Source organism: Drosophila ananassae, chromosome XL (assembly GCF_017639315.1).
Source record: "Drosophila ananassae strain 14024-0371.13 chromosome XL, ASM1763931v2, whole genome shotgun sequence".
Taxonomy (NCBI): Eukaryota; Metazoa; Arthropoda; class Insecta; order Diptera; family Drosophilidae; genus Drosophila; species Drosophila ananassae.
This window is the reverse complement of record NC_057931.1, coordinates 4,324,730-4,341,335: the sequence shown is the minus strand read 5'-3', so window position 1 is coordinate 4,341,335 and position 16,606 is coordinate 4,324,730. Positions and strand designations below refer to the sequence as shown.

The 16,606-nt window shown below is 35.8% G+C and overlaps 1 protein-coding gene across 3 annotated transcripts in view; it reads left to right on the top strand.

Moving 5' to 3' along the window:
* LOC6503552 (serine/threonine-protein kinase minibrain) overlaps positions 1 to 16,311 on the top strand; it is a 33,004-nt gene extending 16,693 nt beyond the window's left edge. For 2 of the 3 annotated variants that reach the window (XM_032452863.2, XM_032452862.2), the window contains 7 exons: positions 1,726 to 1,889; positions 2,773 to 2,907; positions 8,277 to 8,448; positions 8,514 to 8,681; positions 8,742 to 9,028; positions 9,143 to 10,040; positions 14,218 to 16,311. In XM_032452863.2, coding sequence (XP_032308754.1) covers positions 1,726 to 1,889; positions 2,773 to 2,907; positions 8,277 to 8,448; positions 8,514 to 8,681; positions 8,742 to 9,028; positions 9,143 to 10,040; positions 14,218 to 15,299 — 2,906 coding nt within the window. In that variant the 3' untranslated portion in view covers positions 15,300 to 16,311. Of the gene's footprint in view, positions 1 to 1,725; positions 1,890 to 2,772; positions 2,908 to 8,276; positions 8,449 to 8,513; positions 8,682 to 8,741; positions 9,029 to 9,142; positions 10,041 to 10,581; positions 13,458 to 14,217 lie in introns of those variants that run through there. The other variant, XM_032452864.2, reaches the window with a different exon arrangement.
* Positions 16,312 to 16,606: the final 295 nt, after the last annotated feature.

The window sequence follows — 16,606 nt, the reverse complement described above, 5'->3', positions numbered from 1 at the left end:
GTTTTAGGGGGTAGTTCTATAAAAAGAATCAGAATCCCTAACTAAAAGGCTAGAAAATCATGTTTTTGGTTAAGAAACTGCCGCATAATGTACGGCTATTTTTTTTTAAACTTTTTTAATGGGTTTGAGGGGTTTTAGGGGATAGTTCTATAAAAAGAATCAGAATCCTTAACTAAAAGGCTAGAAAATCATGTTTTTTGTTAAGAAACTGCCGCATAATGTACGGCTGACTTTGAAACTCTTTTTCTTCTTGAAGCAACAAGCTAATTACTCAATTGACTTCCACTTTAGTGGCTTAATTGTTTATTATTTTTGTTTGTGGTTCTTCGATCGGGTTTCCGTCATCACCTGTTGCGGAGGTGAGAGTGTCGATGAAATGCAATATCATTAGTTCGGGTTTAAGCAGCTGCTTTCTCTGCTTTTATTTGTTTTTGTTCTTCACCCTTTTTTCTTGTTTATATCGTTTTTGTGGCTATTTTTGTTGCACAACCCAAGCCATGCCAACCAAATTAAAATAAAAAATAAAAAAAAAAGAAACTAAAGTGGCAAGAGACACTCACTCGACTACTAACGGGGAAATTATGTGTGTGCCGCACGCCGCTTGCCGCCTTGCCGCCTTGCCACTTGCCGCCTGCCGCATATTGTGTAATAATTTCAGTTCCGTCTGGTCTAAAATTAAGGTAGAGCGCTCTTTTTTTCTTTCCTTTATGGTGACTCTTTTTCGCATTCTACACTGAGAATATTTTTTTTCTAAAGTGGAATTTTATATTTATAATATTAATGTTATTTATTATTTACTTTTTTATATTATTTATTGTATATTCTTGTTATTTATTTGAAGTTTAAAGTCTTTTATAAACTAATATATTCTTTGTGAATAAAAAATAAGGAAAATATAGAAAAAATAACAAAGAATAATTATAGTTTTTATAATAGTTAATTTTATAGTTTTTTTTTTTATAAATTTGGGGTTTTTTAGGTTTTTTTTTGTTTATTACTATATTAATAATATTTATATTTTTTTTTAACAATTAAGTTGCATAACTTTAAATTTTAAATCAATAATATTTTTTATATAGAATTTAATTGGTTTTGAGATTAAATAAAATCTCAAATAGTTTTTGAAAATTTCGAAAAAAAAAAACTTACAAAGGAGAAACTTGTTTGTAATATTTTTTTCTCAGTGTTTATTACCTTTGATTCTGTTTCTTGTGCCTCCTGCCACCTGCCACCTGCCTCTCCTGGCTTTGTTTTTGTATTTGTTTTTTTCGTTTTTTTGTTGTTGTTGTTTTTGGTAACGTTTTGGCAATTCTCGGGCGCTGACGTCGTCAGGTGTGCGCGAAAACAGGTGCATTTTGAAGAGGAGACTGGGGGAGGGGCAAGGGGCAAGGGGCAATGGCAGGGGCTAGGGGCAGTGGCAGAGGCAGGGGCAGGAACTGAGGCAGAGCAGAGCAGATGTGGTGCGGCGTTCGAGCGATCCGATCCGGTCAATGAACCAAAGCATCCACATCCACATCCACTTCCACATCCATTTCCACATCCACAGATGCCCCTTCCACCTCTTGTCTCTCTCCCCCCCTCGCCCCCTCTCCCTCTCTCACTCTTAATTTAATACTAATGCCATCACAGAATCTGTATCTTTGTATCTTTATTTTATATTCTTCATCTGTATATTTGTATCTGCATCTGTAATTGTGTATCTTTGTATCTTTTTTTTTTTTGCAGTATCCGCTTATGGGTCCAGCGCGGGCAGCGTCGCCGTCGTCGATGCAGCGCAGGGCAGCGGGAGCGGCAGCGGTGGCGGCGGTCGCCAGCGGCACGCCCCCCTCTACGGCCGCTTCGTCACCGAGGAGGACCTGCCCGCCACTCACCGGGATGTCATGCACCATGTAAGTTTTCACAAAAATTATTTATTTTTAATTATTTATTACAAAAACAATTATTAGTTTTCTTCATGGGTGGTGGTTGACTTTTAAAAATTAAAAAATAAAAAAAATGTATTTTTATTAATTATTTTTCTTTAATGTAGATTTATAAATTACGGTTCTAAAAATCATTAAAGATATAATTTGTGAAAATCGCATCAAAATTGGCAGAGTTATGAGCAGGAGAGGCACTTTTTATGAAAAAATATAGTTTTTTTTATCAGGGGGTTACCCATAAAAATTGGAAAAAAATTGAAAAAATATTTTGTATCAAAATTTTAAAGCAAAATGATGGGGAATTAAACCACAAATCGTTTAAGGTATTACTTTCAAGAATTGGATAAGAAATGTGGAAGATATAGCCATAGATAGGATTATACAAGGGGTATACCCATAAAATTTAAATAAAAAATAATTTTTATCAGGTTTTAAAAGCAAAATGATGGGGAATTGAAGGAGAAATCTTTGAAGATATCCCTCTTAAGAATTGGATAAGAATTTTCTGAAATATAGCTAAGGATATGGATCATATATGGGAATTCTAGGATTTTTGAAGGGGTTTCCCCATAAAAATTGAATAAAAAATGAAAAAAAAAAAGATTTCTTGCTAGATTTTGATGGAAATTGAGGGGGAATCGATTTATAAATCTTTTAAGCTAGCCGCCCCTTCTAAATCGAATAAGAATTAAAAAAGTTACAAACTTTAAATTTCGAACTTGGAAACCCAGTGCTCTCTTTCTAAGCTGTTTTTGTTTCAAATCCTTTTGATATCATTATTAAAAATACATACTTTTGCAGAGAATTTAAATTGTAATAATAATTAATGGAAAATATGTCCGATCCACAGCACTCTAGTCCCTCGTCTTCGTCAGAGGTGCGTGCCATGCAGGCCCGCATTCCCACCCACTTTCGGGACCCCGCCTCGGGTCCTCTGCGAAAGCTGAGCGTCGAACTGATAAAGACCTACAAGCACATCAACGAGGTGAGTAAAAATACTATAAACCAATCCAAAATATAAATAAATATAGCTATAGTTTGTAGCTATAGAGTAGATGGAGGAATTATGTTCCAAACAAATAAAAAAAAATAAACATAAATGTTGGGGAAGTATGGTTTATGGGGCTTGTGATTTATGGGATTACGGGAAGAAATATTAAAATTTCAATAAATTAGATAGAAATAAATTAGATAGGGGGGGGGGGGGGTCTATAGGTATAGAAGTGGGTTATGGAGGTATATAGAGGCTCTATAAGGAAGATCTATAGTATCTGGGCCTATCTTTAGGCCTTTAAGTGAGGTCTGTAGTCTCTATAGGTCTAGAAGGAAGATATAATAGTTCCTTGGACAGTATCTAAAGATCTATTAGTAAGACCTATAGTTTCATCAGATTATTAAGTAATATCTATAGTATTTATAGATCTAGTAGGAAGGAAGATCTAAAAGGTCTATTAACGATCTATAAGCTCTAAGGTCTAAGATCTATAGGCCTTTAAGTGAGATCTATAGTTCTTTAAGATCTTTAAGCACTATATATAGTATCTTTAGACATCTATAGAGCATCTGCATCTTTATAGGGGGAAGATTTGTAGTCTTATAAGATCTATAAGAAAGATCTATGGTATCTAAAGGTCTGGTAGTAAAACCTGTAGTACCAATGGGCTCTATAGTACCTATATATCTATCTATATCTATATATATATATCTATATCTATATATATATATCTATATCTATATATATATATCTATATCTATAATATCTATAGTATTTATAGATCTATTAGGCAGATATATAGCTTCTTAAGTCCTATAAGTAACATCTATAGTATCAAAAGTATGAGTAGTACTATTTATGGTAAAAGAATATGAAGTACGATCTTAGGAAGTTCTTTAAATAAGATATATAGCTTCTATAAGAAATCTCTATAATATTTATCGATCTATTAGAAAGATCTATAGTTCCTTAAGCAAGATCTATGATATCTAAAGTAAAATCTATGATAAAAGTATCTAAAGATAGATCTTAAAATGGTTCTAAAGCACGATCTGTATCTGTAGTATCTGCAGGACTATAGGTATCTGCAGGAAGATCTAAAGTATCTAAAGTCTATAAGCAAGATCTAAAGTATCTATAACAAATATATATAGTAAGTAGTACCCAAAGATACCTTTAAAATAAAAATACCTTTATCTGTCTAAAGATCTATGCTGTCTAAAGTAAGACACTTAAAAGTATCTACAAGGATGATTTGTAGCAGTATCTTTACTATATAGAATCTAAAGACCTATAAGCTAGATCTATAGTATCTCTAGTAATCCCAAAATGCTATATCATATCACTTCTATGTTTTTTTATGATTTGAACATGTTTTTGTTACACTTTTGTATTATTTACAAGTGAAAGAAGTGAAAATAAACCTTGGCAGCCATCCCTCTGTTATTTATTTGATTTTATTTTATTTTATTTCATTTTATTTATTTATTTTTTTGTATGACGATAGGAATTTTTGTTGAATTTCGTGGCTATCTGACTATCTGACTATCTGACTATCTGGTGGCTGTCTGTGGATATTTGTGGCAGCAAGCTAAAGATACGTTTGTCCTTGACCCGTTTGGTGGGTCAATTTTCCCCCCACTCACCCACCCACTAGCTTCTCGTGCTTATTGACGTTTGTCTAAAAAAAAAAAAGGAAGAAAAAATGCGAAAGACACGCAACTGTCTCTAGTCTATAGTCTATAGTATCTAGTCTTTTCCTGGGCGAAAGTTTCTACGTTTGTCGGAAGAGTCTATATAATACACTATATAAGTATAAGTTATAGTTTCGGGGGCAGAACTGTCGCCTGTCATGAATGATATGACACTCTCTGTCCTGACAAAATGACGACGACCCAAATCGCCTCTTCTTCGCCTCAAGTGGGGTATATATATGTATATATATACAAGTCCATTAATAATTTAGTTTGTTCAGTTTTGACAACTACAGCAGGGGGGGAAGGTGGTAGGTAGGGGGAGGAGGAATCTTAATTACACGCAACTTAGGTCACAGGAAGTCACCCAAAAATAACAAGCAACTCAACTATATAGCCCAGTTATAGCCTGACATTCATAACCATTCACAAGTTCAGCCGAAAGTTTATTAATAGCTTCCAAATGGAACTTATCACATGTCTCTGAATGGTTCTATCATTTATTCACTTTATAATAACGATTATTAATCGATTATTTCGATAAAATGTGAGAGGAGATGGTTTTTGGTATTGCAACTTTAAGAAAAGAGATTCCTAATCATCCTATCTGCTAACAATTGAGAATTTTTTATAGAAATTAATACCTAACCATCTTTTAATCGATATTTTCAATCAACTTCAATTCCATATTATTTATTCTCTCAAAAAATTGTATAATTGTATGCTTTTTTAAGCGATATTTTCGATAACATGTATTTCCTAATAGTCCATTTAAATAGAACTCATTAGTTATGCTGTTTAGTAATCGATATTTTCAATAAAAATGTCCTCCTAATCACTTACTTCCCTGAAAAAACTTGCTTCTTATGCTTTTTTAATAGATATTTCCGATAAAACTTGTTTCCTAATAGTCCTTTTGCAAAAAAAACCCATTACCATGGTTCTTAAAACCGATATTATCGATAAAAATGTACTTTTAATCATCTACTACCTCAAAACACTTGCTTTATATGTTTTTTTAATCGATATTTCCGATAAAACTCGATCCCTTGATAGTCCTTTTTAATAAAACTCATTAGTATGCTTTATAAAATCGATGTTTTCGATAAAAATGTACTTCTAATCATCTACTACCTCAAAAAACTTACTTTTTATGCTTTTTTTTAATCGATATTTTCGATAAAATGTATTCTCTAACAGTATTTTTTAATAAAACTCATTAGTATGCTTTGTAAAATCGATATTTTCGATAAAAATGTACTCTTAATAATCTACTCCTTTCAAAAAACTTGTTTTTTTATGTTTTTTTTATCGATATTTTCGATAAAATGTATTCTCTAACAGTCTTTTTTGATAAAACTCGCTTGTATGCTGTTTAGTAATCGATAGTTTCGATAAAAATGTCCTGCCAATCATCTGCTCCCTCCTAACACTTGCTCATAACCCCACTTCTTATGCTTTTTGAATCGATACATTCTATTGAGCCTCGATAAGCCGTGTCCTTTGGTTATGATGTTAATGACCCACAAAGGCAGTGAAGTGGGCTGGAAATGAAGCCAAATGGAAAATTGTTCGCTCAATATTCAATTAGGCTACAGTACACCAAGTACCACCCACCTAAAGTGTACCAATTGATTCAGTCACTGACTGACATATTTATTTATTTTGAATTTAATTCACTTGAATTGATCGAAAACATATCGATGATGATGATGATGTATCTGCGGGTAATCAGCTTGACCGTTGTTGACAGGTGCAGCAGCATGTCTGTGCATGTCTGTGCTTGCCTTCCTGTCCGGCCACCGGATTACAACAATTTGTTGCCGATTTTCCGCTTCAATGTGCATTTGACGGCCTGACCTGACCGTTCAAGTGCAGATTCGAGTGTTTTCGACAGACAATTGTTAACCGTTATAGCGTTATACCGTTACTATTTACAGTTGCAATTTGCATTTGACATTTTTTTTGTTTCATAATGTACTGTTATATTTTCTTTTCTGCTGACGCTGATAATTCTACCGGTCGCCGTTTTGTATGCTACAGTTATTATTTTTTTTTTTTTTGTAAGGTGGAGCAGGTGAACCGCTTTAACGGTGACGCTACAGAGAGTCTCCCTCACCCCGCAAAAAAAAAAAAAACAACAACAACGTCACTGCCTTTCTTAACATTCGACGTCAGCAGAGCGGCATACACCCATTTTTCCCCAAGCATTTGCAGACTAGAGAGAGCAGAGAGAGTGAGAGAGAGAGTGGCAATTTTTGTGCAGCCGTCTTTTAGGCGTTGTTGAAATCGCTCTCTCTCTCTTCTTTATGCTCTCTCACTTGCTGCGCACTCTCGCGCTATCTCACTCGCACCCCCATTAGCTTGCCGCGTTAGCAACAACTTTTTTTCGCCAAGCTGCATGCACCGTTTTTTTTTTTTTCTTCTTCCTTCCTTCTTCTTTTTTATCTCCTATACCCGTCACAGCCCACCGACCAACCGCCCGTTCTGGCTCCCCACTACTAACACTTGCAAGAACAAGAAAGGTTGAGGGGGACAGAGGGAGCTAGCTTGGCGTCGCCCTCTTTCGCATTGCCGGTTTTTCTCTCATTTTTCGCATTTTCTCATTTAGCTTGTTTACATTTGTCTTTGATGAAGTGGAAGTAACGGGCTAAACTTTTTTCCTTCTCCCCCCTCCCCCACATCTGGTCCTGGCCCGGACCGGCCCAGCGGAAAGGAAATGAATTTACCACTTGCTGTGCAAAAAAATTGCAATCATTCAATTTTCCCGTTTTTCCTCCGGTTTTCACCCACACCCCCTCCCCCCCCAGTCGTTGCGGGAGAATTCATAGACAATCGATCAATGCCGCGTTTGCGTTGAGTGCCGACAGATGGCGTTTAACTTTTGGGTGGCGCTTTGGCGAACCTAATTGGCGGATTCTTTCAAAATTGGACTAAGGATTTAGGATGGCATTGGGATAGGATTAGGATTTCAAGGGATTACCTTTCGTCTAGCTAGAAAAAATTACTTATATAGGAGTAGTATGCATATTTTACAAAAAAAAAGATAAGTTATCGATAAAATATCGATTTGTTTCATATATTTTAGACTCTAATAGGGTTAGGATTTAATGGATTAGGGTATTTGTAGCAGTAATTTAAGAAAATCTTGCACATTTTACATAGAAAGGGTATATACGATAAACTATCGATAATATATCGAACTGTTTCATGTTTTCTATTCTATTATAACATAATATTTGAAAGGATAAGTGTTATTTTAGCTTTAATGTACGAAAAAGCATAAAAATTATACAAAGAAAGGTTATATACGATAAATTATCGAATTATTTGATATGTACTAAGTTATACAAATAATTAAACCAAAGGATTAGAAGAGGAGTGTTTTTTTTAACCTAAATATACAAAAAGCATGCTTATTTTACAAAGAAAGGTATATACGATAAATAGAATAATATAATAATAATTGCTATTTCGTAAGAGTATATTTCAAGAGATTAGTGTTCTTGTAACCTTAATATGGAAAAAGCTAAATCCTATAACAAATTAATAGCCTATTTCATCAGTTATCGATAACAATCGATAAACTTATCTTCTAAATAAACCTATGAGAGACTGTAAATGAAATTATATCATTAATTTATGAAATATTCCATCACTTTTTAGGTCTACTATGCGAAAAAGAAGCGTCGTGCCCAGCAAACGCAAGGCGAGGACGACTCCTCCAACAAGAAGGAGCGAAAGCTGTACAACGACGGCTACGACGATGATAATCACGATTATATAATCAAGAATGGCGAAAAGTTTTTGGATCGCTACGAGATTGACTCGCTAATCGGTTAGTTAACAATATATATCTTTTATAAATAGATTTCTAATACATTTCTCATTATCCTTAAACAGGAAAGGGCAGCTTTGGTCAGGTGGTGAAGGCCTACGATCACGAGGAGCAATGCCATGTGGCGATCAAGATAATTAAGAATAAGAAACCGTTCCTAAACCAGGCACAGATCGAGGTTAAGCTGCTCGAGATGATGAATCGTGCAGATGCCGAGAATAAATACTATATCGGTAAGGCATTTTATCTAAAAATAATAAAGAAATATTATTAATAATATTATATTTTAACAGTCAAGCTCAAGCGCCATTTTATGTGGCGCAATCACCTGTGCCTGGTGTTCGAGCTGCTCTCATACAACCTGTACGATCTGCTGCGGAACACAAACTTCCGGGGCGTATCGCTGAACCTCACGCGCAAGTTCGCCCAGCAGCTATGCACGGCGCTGCTCTTCCTCAGCACCCCCGAACTGAACATTATTCACTGTGATTTGAAGCCCGAGAACATCTTGCTCTGCAATCCGAAGCGTTCCGCGATCAAGATCGTTGACTTTGGCAGCTCCTGTCAGCTGGGACAGCGGGTTAGTAATTTTTTATGGCGACCGTGACATGACACTTTTATGGCGACCGTGACACTTTTTATGTGGCGACCGTGACACAATATCACATTAATTAACAAACTATATCCCTTTTAGATCTACCACTATATCCAATCGCGCTTCTACCGCTCCCCGGAAGTACTGCTGGGCATCCAATATGATCTGGCCATTGATATGTGGTCGCTGGGCTGTATCCTGGTTGAGATGCACACCGGTGAGCCGCTCTTCTCCGGCTGCAACGAAATGGACCAGATGAACAAGATCGTCGAGGTGCTGGGCATGCCGCCCAAGTATCTTCTCGATCAGGCGCACAAGACCCGCAAGTTCTTCGACAAGATCGTCGCCGACGGATCCTATGTCCTCAAGAAGAACCAAAACGGACGTAAATACAAGCCGCCGGGATCACGTAAACTCCAGGATATACTCGGCGTGGATACGGGCGGACCGGGTGGCCGGCGATTGGACGAACCCGGTCATAATGTCTCCGATTATCTCAAGTTCAAGGACCTGATCCTGCGCATGCTCGACTTCGATCCGAAGACAAGGGTCACACCCTACTACGCCCTGCAGCACAACTTCTTCAAGCGTACGGCGGACGAGGCGACCAATACCAGCGGTGCGGGTGCCACGGCGAATGCCGGTGCCGGCGGCTCCGGTTCCAGTGGTGCTGGCGGCGGTGGCGGTGGTGGATCGAGTGGCTCCGGTGGCGGTGGCTCTGGCGGCAACGGTGGCGGTGGTGCGGGCGGTGCCGGTGGCCTCGGTGCTGGTAGCAGCAACAGTGGAGCTGTGTCGTCATCCAGTGCAGCTGCGGCTGCGGCGGCGGCAGCAGCGGCCAGTTCCACCTCGGCTACGGGTGGCTCGATTTCAGGATCGGGTCCTGGCGGAGTCGGTGGCGCGTCGTCGCAGCCATTGCCGATGGCGCTGCCGCTGCCACTGCCGCCTCTCTCAGGAGGAGGAGGTCCTGGCGTCGGAGCGTCGGATGGCCAGTGTCATGGTGAGTACGAAAAGTCCTTAATGTCCTTAAAATAGTCCTTGCGGGGAAAGAAATGAGAACAACTTCTCCTAGTTATTGGTATTTGCTTTAGTAGCTGCTTTGCTTTTGAATTTTATGTTTGTTTTTGTTTTTAATTATGATTATAATTATTATAATTATTTTATTATAATTATTATATATTTTAATGTGAAAAAAAAGAGAGAAAAAAAGTCCCAGTTGTGTTTGTAGTGTTGAAAAACGACAAAATTTGTACCCGTTGTACTTGAATATGATTTGTTTTAGGAATTTGTATTTCAAATATATTTAAGCTGTGATTTGTTTTAGTTTTTAGTTCTTAGTTATCCATAATTTATAAATTATATTATATTATTTGTAAAAAAAAAAAATTAAGAAAAAGGCTTGAGAAAATTATTGTAGAAAAGGCAAAAAAAAAATGTATAAAAAATTAAAAACGATAATCCTTCTCTCTTTTTCCAACAAAAAACAAAAAAAATATTAATAATAATACTAACAAATAAAAATGGATATAATGATGGATTAGATGAACGCCGATGACCGGCAACAGCGACGGGAGTAGGATCAGTATCAGTATCAGGATCAACAGGATCAGCAGGAACTTCAAGGATACCACAACAGTAACGAGCGAGTGAGCCAGCAACAGACACATCCACACACACACACCACAGCAGTAATCAGCGACAGGATCAGGCACGATCCACATCATCATCATCATCGTCCTGCGCGACATGTTTTTTTGTAAATAGTCACGTCTCTTTCACACTCACACTCACACCCATAAATCCACTCTATCGCCCCCTTCGTTATATATCTCTGTCCTTATCTAAACCGCCAACCGGAACAAAACAAATACACTTAAAAAAAAACAAATATGAACAAGTTTATCCTAAAAAAGCATGAATTAAATAAAATTAAATACAAGTGGCGCCTTCAATTCCAGAGAAAAAAAAACAAAAAATACCAAAAAAATAATACCAATTTTCCCAATAAAACATACCACTCTGTTTTTTTTTCATGTCAAACGTAATTTTTTTTTTAGATTATATATATAAAATATATATGTATTATGTAATATGTATTATGCTCACGCATTTTAGACGCTCTGATCGGATGAAAATACAATCGTGTGTTAAATGTTTAACGTTATTTTTTTTTGTCAACTTATAATGCAGTAATATGCCAACGGCTAACAAAAAAAAATATATAAAAAATAAATAAATAAAAAATTGAAATTAGTGTAAGCATTTAGGATCTTAGAATGGTACGATTTAAACCTGTTAGAGAACAAAAAAAACAAAGAAAATATTAAAAAATATATATATATATGATTCAAAGTATGAGTAAAAAAAAAAAAAAAAAGAATATAAATTAAGTATAAATATTAAGACGAAGAAATAAGTAAACGAGGAATCCTTAACGACTTTCTTAATGACTGCCATACATATACATACATCTTAATATACTTACATATATTGCATAAGTAAACGAGTACAGTACACAAAAAAAAAACCAGTTGTAAACCAGAAAAAGCAGCGAATTCCCCCAGTAATTCTTAGGTATTGTATATATCGGTTTATAAAAAAAAACAAAAAATGAATAGAAATTGTAAATTACGGCACACAGACAAAAATCCCCCAAAAAAACCAGGAACTTTTAACCTTCTTAGACCTCAGGCTTGCTAATTTTTAATTCGATATTAATCGATTATTTTTGCATTTTTACAAACTTGCCCAGTACTTTTTTAGGCAATAGAATATTTAAATTATATGATTTTATTGTTAGTCCTACGCAAAGTAATAAGGTTTCTCTCAATATTTCATTTTAAATAGTTTAAATTAATTTAGTTATCGATTTTTATCGAAAGGCAACCCTGACCGATTGATCTCCTCGCTCTTGCTCTCTCTCTCTCTTACTCTGGCTACTAATTTCCCGTGACTTTGTATAACGGTATAATCGGCATAAAAACAAAAGCTTAGAGAAGGGAGAGCGAGCGAGCAATCGATAGTCGCTTTCTTTTGTGATATAAAAAAATATCGAATGCCGAAATCTAGAACCCGATCTCTTTGTCCTTTCGTCCTGTGTCCTTGGTCCTTCCCATGGCTGCGAGTGCTTGTCGCAAATAATAAAGATTTAAACACACACACTTATCGATAACAATTTTAATTGGAACGATTAATACCCGATAACCGATAAAAGCGATATATATGCAAAAAAAACATACGAGTTGAAAACCAAACACAAATCATAGTTTGTAAAAAGTATGAAAAAAAAAGTAAAAACATAAAAAGTAGGCATGTAAAAATAGCAAAAAAAAACAAACATAAGAAGATAAAGGATATGCGTTTAGAGAAAACAAAGCAAGGATGAACGAAAGCAAGAAAAGGACAAATTATAAGGAATGCGAAGTAAAAGGGCAGCCGATAAAGTGAGGAAAACGAGAATGGGGCTAAAGAAAAAATAGAAGGAATAAAAGGATAAAAACGTATAGCAAGCATAACAAATTAAATCAGTACGTACTAAAGAAATGAACTTTAGCATTTAATAAATTAAAACATACATACATCTATATATATATAAAATATTTATATATATATATATATAAAAAATAATACTTATGAGTAATTATGAACAGCGACAGAGAACTCAATTAATTTTATTAGACAACCGAAACAGAAACAAACATTACAGACCGAGGACACCCCATACGGATACGAAAACATATATGAAAAAAAAAATATATATATATATATTAATTAAAAAATTAGAGGTTAGCCCCGCAGATGAAAAAAAAATCCACGATCCAAGAATTTAACAAGCAACCAGAGAGACACTTAAACTTGTGAAACTTATGTGTAAAATACTATACCAGAGAAAGCGAGTGTTATAAGTCAATAAGTTTATAATTAATACACTGAAACAAAAAGCCAGACACACACACAACACTACAACACAGGACATAAACCAAAAATAAAAACAAAAGAGTTAGGGATGGGGGAAAAAAAGTATTCAAAAGTACAGTACAGTTACAGAAAAAAATGAGAAACGATAACTGATAACCGATAACCAATATAAAATGCAAAAGTGCAATAAACAGGAACAGGAAATTGGAGGAGGAGGGGAGACCATAATGCATTTTCTTTGCGAAAGCAAAACGTAGCTAAACGTTTAACGAAACAGTATTGCGATATCGAAGTAAAAAAAATATTTAAAACGCAAAAAAACTCATTAATACGAGGGCTGGAGAACAAAGTACAGTTTACACAAAAGCAAAAAACAAAAATACTAAACACTCAGACAAAAATACTGACACTCACACACAGACATTTATAGACATGTATACAGTAAAAAAAAATATACATAGGTATGTGCATATGCATATGTGGCATTTATATAATATAACATACAAGCAGCTGATGGTTTAAGTTGAATAAGTACCAGATAATTTATTAACGATTAATGAAACCGATAAAAAAAAATACCAGGAAAAGGAATTCATAAAAAAAAAACAAAAACGAAAAACAAAAAAACTAAAGCAAACCAAAGGAAAATACAAAAATTACCAAAAAAAAGCGAAAAAACCTTCAATAAAACTTATGATATAATCAACAAAAATAATATGGATACTAATATTTAATTTTGGGTCTAGAAAATACTAAAAACTAACGACATTTTTTAAATGGAGTGCTTTTAAATGAAAATAAGGAAAGGGGTCAATCTGTTCTAGTTTCAAAAGCAAATCTATAAATATTCTTTAAATTCTATAGCAAAACTCACTAAGTTTAAAATTTCAAAAATTTGAATATTTGAAGACTTAAGCCATTTTTTATAATTCATTTAGTTAAAAAACTATACTAAAAACAGTGTTTTTTTTTATAAGGAATAGAGTTTTTTGAAAGCAAATTATAAAAGATTTTGATAGAAAAAGTATTTCTAGTAAGAAAAAGTATGAATAATTTCTGAAAAGAGTTTTCAAAAAATATCAAAATAATACTGAAAAAATACTAAATAAATAGGGTAGATAAATCTTTAAAAGTAACTCCATAGGTAACTATTATTTAAATTTTTTTCAAAAAAAATGTCTCTAGTTTCTATTAAAAACAATAACAAAAAAAATCCTAAAACACTTTTTTAATCCTGTTATCCTTTTTCCTCGAAATAGGCCTTCTGATGCACTCCTCGGCGGCAGCCAATGCAATGAACAACTTCTCCGCCCTGAGCCTCCAGCCCAGCCACCAGCCGAGCTCTCTGGTGAACCGCACTGGCAACTGCAGCAACAGTCTCAACAGCCTGAATCACTTTAGTCCACCGCAGCAGCATCATCAGCAACAGCAGCAGCAACGCCACAACAGTCGCAGCTTGTACAGCAACAGCAACAACCACAGCAGCAGCAACAACATCAGCAACAGCAACAGCATCAGCAGCAACAACAACGGCAACCACAACAGCCTCAACAGCTATCCACACGCCATGGAATGTGACCCACCAATGGCTCCACCCCCACCAAATGGACATGGTAGGATGCTACGTGTACCACCGATGTTGCCACCTGGTTATGCCCCCTTGAATCTGGCGCCGCATCATTTCTACAACAACAACATGTCCTCGGCAGCAGCAGCAGCAGCGGCAGCAGCAGCAGCAGCAGCAGCGGCGGCAGCTGCCTCCCATCTCATGATGACCGATTCGAGTGTGATAAGCGCCACAGCAGCGGGTGGTGGTGGTGCCGGCGGAGGTGGTGGCGGCGGTGGAGGAGCAGCAGTGCCGGGACCAGTTTCAGGATTAAGTGGAGGACCAAGTGCCCCCAGTGTGGCGGTGACGCCACAAGCAGCCGCTGCTGCTGCGGCCGCCGCTGCCTTTCATCTGTTTCCGTCACAGCCCGCCTATGGAGCAGCTCCCGCCTCGCTGAGCGAGCTGCCGATGCCCTTGCCGCCACTGCCGCTCTCCATGCCTCTGCCTCTGCCCATGCCACTGCCCATGCCCCTCCAGCTGCCGCCCTCGTCATCATCCGCCTCCTCAACAGCCTCCACATCAGCATCTATTGGTGGGGGAGGTGGAGGAGGAGGTGGTAGCCTGGGAGTGGTGGGCTCGAGGCGACACTTGGGCAGCCACGGTGGACCCCCAACGGCCCCCCAGAATGTGGGTGGTGGGAGCAATTCGGCCACCGGAGCCAGCAGCAGCGATGCCTCCTCCTCGTCGCCGATGGTCGGAGTTTGTGTTCAACAGAATCCTGTAGTTATACATTAGCCTATAAAAAAAAAAAAAAATATTAACCTAAAAACTAAAAACTAAAAAATCATTAATCACTTCGAAAAAAATCTTTCAAAAAAAACGAAAGAAAGAAAGTGAAGGAAAATATGTCAGGAATGTTAGGCGTTGCTGCTCTCTCGCTCTGCCACTAATTTTCTAATTTAATTGCAACACCAAAATCGCAGATTTAAAAAAAAAAATTACTAAAAAAAAGGCACAATGCTTTCTCAAATCCCTCAGAACCCCCAATTTTTTTTTGGGGGGGGATACCATTTAGAAATTCCAGAACAATTCTTAGCAAATATTTAAAAAAAAAGGATTATTATTTTAATTAAATATATATTTTTAAAAATTAATTATACACTTATTGAAAAATTTTCTATAAAATTTTAAAATTTTTTTGCTATTTGATTTTTATATAAAATTTAAATACTATACTTAAAAAAAAATTAATTATTAAAAAATAAATATTGTCTTGTTTTAGAATTTAAGATTTGTTCTGGAATTTTTTGTGGTGTCCTTTCACACACACACAAAAACACACACATACACATAGACAAAAAAAACTGCATTAATAATAATTACAAATAATTAAAAATAATTAAAAACTAGCTAAAATTTACCCTCATAAACTACATACACTTACACACACGCACACACACACACATAGTCACTACTGCTGCCACACCCACTTCTATGCTAGGACCTCCCCCTTGCCCCCACACACCCCCGCGGGAGGCGTGGCGGACGGAAAAAGGATATGCGCTAGACTTGATGGATTTTTTTCGCCAAAAGCGTTTATTTTTTTTTACATGCTAGAACCTATATATTTTTTTTTTGGTCTAATTATAATGTTTAATTTTATGCTATAACCATAACGACATAATTTTACTTTATATAAACGAATCAAAATTAAAATTTATTTAATTGTTAATTTAAATTATGTAATTTTATTTGGCGAGAAATCGCTATTTAATATAGAGAGCAAACATATTTAAGTAAACAAGAATTTATGTTTTTATTTATTAGGGATTTTAATAATTTTCCTTAATTTTTTCGAATTTTTTAATGATTTTTCCAGCATTTTCTGTAATTTTTCAAATGTTTTTGTATTATTTTCCAGGTTTTTCATTTTTTTCTAAATTTTTCAAGCCTTATTTTCATTTTCTAAAAATTTTTGTGTTTTCTTAATTTTTCTGGATTTTTTTTACCCATTTTCCATGGAAATTGCTTTCAAAATAGCGAAAGTCAAAAACAAAAACAACCGCAATGGGGATCCTGTCGCCCCCCAGAGTTATGATTCT